The sequence below is a fragment of the Mesocricetus auratus genome, unplaced genomic scaffold, assembly GCF_017639785.1.
Source record: "Mesocricetus auratus isolate SY011 unplaced genomic scaffold, BCM_Maur_2.0 Super-Scaffold_4256, whole genome shotgun sequence".
NCBI classification, from domain to species: Eukaryota; Metazoa; Chordata; class Mammalia; order Rodentia; family Cricetidae; genus Mesocricetus; species Mesocricetus auratus.
The window spans coordinates 99,984,000-99,989,999 of NW_024429182.1; the positions used below are offsets into that span (position 1 = coordinate 99,984,000).

At 47.9% G+C, this 6,000-nt stretch overlaps 1 protein-coding gene across 1 annotated transcript in view; it reads right to left on the reverse strand.

Moving 5' to 3' along the window:
• Positions 1-4,972, reverse strand: part of LOC101843871 (guanylate cyclase D) — a 37,502-nt gene extending 32,530 nt beyond the window's left edge. Inside the window, exons 1-2 of the mRNA XM_040731802.1 lie at positions 4,966-4,972; positions 1,146-1,904 (exon numbers count right to left, since the gene is read on the reverse strand). Coding sequence (XP_040587736.1) covers positions 1,146-1,904; positions 4,966-4,972 — 766 coding nt within the window. The remainder of the gene's footprint in view (positions 1-1,145; positions 1,905-4,965) is intronic.
• Between the last annotated feature and the right edge of the window lie 1,028 nt (positions 4,973-6,000).

Genomic DNA, 6,000 nt, shown 5'->3' on the forward strand with positions numbered 1-6,000 from the left:
TCTATAAGAAACACACCTCACTGGGCTTGGTAGAGCGTGCCTTTAATCCTAGCACTCCAGAGGCAGAGGCAGGCAAATCTCTGTGAGTTTGAGGACAGCCTGGTCTACAGAGTGAGTTCCAGGACAGGCTCCAAAACAATACAGAGAAACCCTGTCTTGAAAAAGCCAAAAGAGAGAGAGAGAGAAAGAAAAAAGAAACATACCTTAAGAGATTCTTTTGGTGAAAGGATAATAAAAGATATCCCAAGTCAATGGAACCAGAAAGCATGCAAATGTAGCAATTCTAACATCTGGCTAAATAGACTTCAAATTCGAAAAAATCAGGAAATATAAATAAAGTCAGTGTATTTGGTTAAAGGAGTGATCTGTTAGGAGGATACTGCAAATATGAACGTGTATGCATTAAACATTGATGCACCCAGTTTTGTGAAACAAATTATACTGGATGTAAAGGCACTGACTGATCTTAACACAATAACAATACATGACTAATTTGCTGCATTCTAGGACACAAAGAAGCTCTTAACAAGTAAAAAAGAAAAACCTGAAAAAATTTTATCTACTCTATCTGATAACAGTGTAATAAATAGCAAGAGAAACTACACAAACTGAAGATTGGACAATACAGTCAGTGCTAAATAATGAATAGATCATCAAAGAGTTTGGAGGGTGAATTTTTAAATTCTTAAAAATAAAAGGAAAATGAAAACACAACAGATAAGAGCCTGTAGCTTTAAGAGTTACATACATACATACATACACACACACTGTTCTATTTTATTTAATTCATTCTCAATTCTATTCTTTTTATTCTCCATTTATTTATTTATTGTTTTTAATGCTAGTCATGATTAGATCTTTGTTATACTCCTGGAACTTTCATTTTAAAGGCAACTGCCAAGAATGTCCTGGGCTTCACAACCAACATTTGAGCCAGAGCTTATGATCCTGGGTATCTGCCCGACTGCTGTGTGACAAGTCCCTTGCTCTCCCTGGGTTGCCAAAGGATGCCTTCAGCAAGGATGGCTTACAGGATTGTTGTCGGATACTTGGCAAATGCTCAGTCCAGTTGATATAGACAGTGCCTCCTTATACCCTGTGAAGTCCAGATTGCCTACAACAGGGAAAGACCTAGACATACTTACTTTTCAGATCATGCACACTGTGGAGCTGCTTGCAGACCTCCATGGCCTCCTTGTCTCCGGGTCCCAAAGAGGTCACCAGTCCAATGGAGAGCCCATGGGCCCTGAGAGCTGTGGCCAACTGCTGGGCTGTGGCTACCCAGATGTCCTGTTGAGAGGACACGATGGCCAAACGAGCCCAGCCAAAGTGCCTCATGATAGACAATAGTACATGGGCAGCAGAAGGCAAAGTGGACACCAACTCACCTCCTCCCTCTGGAGCCTCACAGGCCCAGGAGAAGAGGGACTTGCCCCAGCCTTGAGCAAGCATGGCTGCTGCTGGGCAGTATCCAGGATTGACGGGGCCCACAAAAGCAGCCACTGTGTTCTTGTGGGACACAAGTGTGGCCAGGGCATGAGAGGTCTCACAACCTGTGGGGAGGACCTTGAAATCCAGCTGTGAGCCCAGTAGCAGTGAGGCATCTTGGTTGACTTGATCTACAGCTAGCTGTGTAGCCATGCTGGGGAGTGCCTGGGCAAAGATGGGGTCACAGTCCCAGGGACCCAGCACCCCAAGAGTGAAGGTCTCTCTTGCCCATGCTGGCAGGGAAAGGGAGTCAGCCCACAGAAGGACACCCCAAAATACCACAGAGAGAACTGATATGGAAGAGGCTGCCCCTAGATGATGGACAGTGAGCCCCCACGGGCTCTGGCAGGGCAAGCAGGTCTTCCCTTCTGGTGCTGTCCACTCCTGGTATTCAAGGTGCAGGTCCTGCTGTCGTCCTGGGGGAAGAGTGTGGATAAGCCTTGCTGTCCAGCCTTTCTGCCGTTTCTCATACTGGTACATAAGATACTTGGAGCTATGATCTGAAGAACTGCCTAGGACTGGCTCAGAGCTGTGATGTACAACCCGAGTCCCAGGCTGAAGCTCAAACAGGGCATTGCCTACAGAAATAACATCCACACACAACCCTTTGCCTCCCTGCAGACTAGCCTCTGAGGCTGTTTGAGCCTTGTCTTCTCCTCTGAAAATATGCTCAGAAGCCTTCCTGTATCGACAAAATGGCATCACAGACAGCATTTGGCATAATGCCAGTTCTCAGGGACTCAAGGTCCTACCTCTTTTACCCTGTGACCGCTGTTTTGTCTTCCACTCATCTTTAGGAGGACCAAGCTCTCCCTGCCCTGTTGCTGTTCTCTACAAGTCTAGCTCCACCCAAAGGTCCTGGCTGCCAGGTCCAAGGTCCTGGGAGCAAAGCACATGTGCCAAGTGTTGTAGCCCATGAGCTTGGTGTGTCCAAGAGAACTGGGGCTACTGTGCTCACACTACACCTGTGTGTTCCTTTCCTGGCATCTTTCGCAGACCTGCCTGGACCAAATGGCCTCCCTACCCCACTGCACAGAGGAAGGAACTAGGGGAACTGGCATGGAGTTAGTAGAAAGATGGACTATGACCCAAGTCCATTCAGCTCCTCCTCCACCCCAAACATGACCTTCTCAGCCAGGGTGCTTGGACTTCCCTCCGAGTACACTTGTCTCTGTCCTCTACAACATCAGTAAGATTTCCCGACCTGAAGACCTACTGGCCAGACTCAGTGTCTTAAGAATTCTGCAGCCAGTGGCCTGCAGGGACTTGTAGAGAGTTAAAGAGCCTATCAGGCCAGCTTTAGAATAAGGGAAAGGCTGGCTTTCACCCAAGCTCTGTGTCTGATTCATGGCTCAGAGTCCACATCCCTCATCATCCCCACTCCATTCTATGTTAGAGGCTTAGTACCACCCCAAAGCTCTTCTTGGCCCCTGCTGAAAACCTGCTATAGCCTCTTCTCCATCCACAGGGCTTGGTTATCTTTCTGCCCACAGCATTTATGTAATCACATTGAGAACCCTAGGAGGAATAAGATCTGTTTGGCCCCCAGGAAACTGCCAGATGAGTGGGGAGGCGGATCTCAGCCAAGGGAAGAGTTAGCTATGAGTTTGGGCCATGGACAGAAGGTGAGTGGGCATGAGTATGGACAGTGAGGGCTTCCTAGGGGAGACAGAACTCACTCCGCCCTACACTTGGAGATGTAGCTCACAGAAGGGAAGGTTTTCTTTGAATGTTATCAGAAAGGATCTGGGTAGGGCAGCTCTTTAGAAATCATGTTTGATGCTGAGAGAGAGAAGAACCTTGAAACCATAAAGAAGACTCACTAACTCCTAACTTTGGGCTTGACACTGAGGTTCTTTGAGCCTCAGTTTCCCAACCTGCAAAAGTGGAGGTGCAAATAGTTATCTGGTGGATTGTGGAAACTAGAATGTGTCATGTGTATGGTGAGTTTGAGCACACTGTGCTTACTAAATGGAGCCACCCTCCTCTTCCTCAGTACAACCCCCACCATCTTCAGATCTCCGAGGGGAGCAGAAGATGCAGAGAGCTGAGCAGGAAGGAGGTAGGAGGTTTGGTCTCAGCTTCATGCAAGGCCTCAGCCTCTCCACCTGTGGGGTTTCCAGTGTATAGGACTAACATTTTGCCCTGCCAACCGAAGCCTACAATACTCTGCTTCTCCAGTTCAGGGTTGGAGGACGAAAAGCTGTTCTTCCATTTGCATCTGAGCCCTGTGGACCCAGATGACCCCTGTTATGATTCTGGAGTGGTCTCCTCGCATCCAGCTAAGGTCTACCCACCCTCAGGGCTACCGGGACGAGCTCTGGCTGTACAGTGTCTTTGCCTGTCTCTCGCAGAGAACCAAAATTGTGTGCCTTCATTGGTCAAAGTGGCAGTCACTTCCCTCACAGTCTGTTTCTCAAAGTGTCCCTGACTCAGAGTTTTCTGGGGCCTCCCAGAAGCTCCCGGGGAGACTCTTAACTCTCATTTTTAGAGGAGAAAATTGATTCTGGATAGATCGTGACTTGTCCAAGGTCTTACAAAAGGTAGGATCAAATCAGAAACAGAACTTAGCCTCCATCTTCCTAGGCAAAGACAAATCAATACCCACAGCATCCTCACTTTATCTACCTATCTATCTGTCTGTCTATCTATCTATCCATCCATGCATCCATCCATCCAGCTAACCTAACTATCTATCCATCTATCATCTACCTGTCTACCTCATATGGAACATTGGAGACTTAAGGATGTAGATGCCTAAGTCAACCCCTCTATGTCCAGATGAAGATATTGAAGCTCACAAGGAAGGCTGCACCTTGGTCCTAAAAAACACTGATAGGAACGCTGACCTGAGATCCTGCTGGTCAGACTCAGTGCCTCAAGAACCTTGCAGTCAGTGACCTGCAAAGATGCACAGAGGGTTATGACATCAGCAGACCAGTTGTAGGACATGGCAGGTACGGCTTTTCACTTTAGCTCTGGCCCTGATTTGTAGCACACAGTCCAGACCATTCTGTTCCTAAGTTTCTTCAACTGTGCAAAGAGAGCTCAGTGTTCATGGTAAGTCTCTAAATACCCTTCAGCACCGATGTTCCATGTGCTGGAAGAGCACCTAGAGACAGGGATCTCTGTTTCTGAGGTTAGCCATGTTCTCCTCCAAATATCCCAGCCCTCCAATGGGTGTAAGCTCCTTTGGTTCCTTTGAAATGGCCACAATAGGTGAAAGGGCCACCCTGAAGTGGGGAGGGGATTTGGATCTTTTAGAATTGGCGATGGCCTTAGGGTTAGTCACTGCTTGGTTTATGGGGCTGAGCACATGGAGTTAAAGATTCCCATCAGAGACCTGGAGTTCAGAGATGGAAAGACCTTTATCTACATGAAGATACCAAAACCAGAGTGACAGCAGCCCACAGTACAGGGATGGGGAATTCCTATCAGCACAGGTTTCTCTTCAGGGCATGCTCCCCACATACTCACCTGCCATGGTGGACTTCAGGGTGGACACTGCATCTATGTCAGTCCTGAGGTTCTCACACCTGGTCCTCAGAGGTCAGACTTTCTGAGCTCTCTCTGATCAGGGGCCTCCCGTGGTATCCTGGCTACTGCTCCTGTTGTCTGCTGGCTTCCTGAGAATCCAGGCTGGGGAGTGCCTCAGATATGGTTCATTCCCTCCCTGTCCCCCATAGGAGCCCAGAGAAACCATTTGGAAAATTGGATCTGTTCAGACCCCAGGGCTCTGGGGAGCCACATCAGAAAGGGAGACTTGAGGATAGGAGGGAGTGAGGGAGAGCCAGTAAGAGAGTTCTTCAGCACTGTGGACAGCTCTGGTCACACTGGGGCACCCAGGAGGCAGAGAGCCTGGACAAGTCCCAGAACCCAACATCAATAAGCACCCATCAAGTGCCCAGTACAATTCACTCTACCCACAGAGGCACTGTTATTAATTTCACTTTAGAGATAACAGGTCTGGCCTAGAATGTTTGGTAATTTGATAGGGTACAGAACCAGTAAGTGGCAAGTCTGACTGGTTGAAGTTTGAGGCTTCTGTTTACTGCACCATGCTGGTCAGGAAGGAGATGGCTTTTCTACCCTCCTTTTGGTGTGGAAAAGACCTCAGTCCAGTAGGCTTGCTCACATCCCTTCTCCACCTGCTCCCTCTTGCCTGGCAACAAGCGTTTCTTGAGGACCCTGTGTCTGCTAAGGCCTATCATCATGGCCCACCTCGCCCCTTAGGCAACTTTGTCAAGTGGGAATGTGTCTTGTTTTCTTTGTCACCTTATTTATTTAATTGGAACTTACTAAGCGCTCTTTTCCCAGTTCTGCCATGGAGTGAGGCAAAGCTACTTTTTCCCTTTCCCTCAATTAATTCCTGCCATTTCCCCCAAACTCATCTACCTCCTAGTTAACTGTCCTAGATAATTGAGCCCTATCGCCGTATGGAAAGAACAAATATTTTTGTTCTTCACAGATCTTTTCTATGAGAGATAGGGAGGGGCACAAGAGTCAACAAAT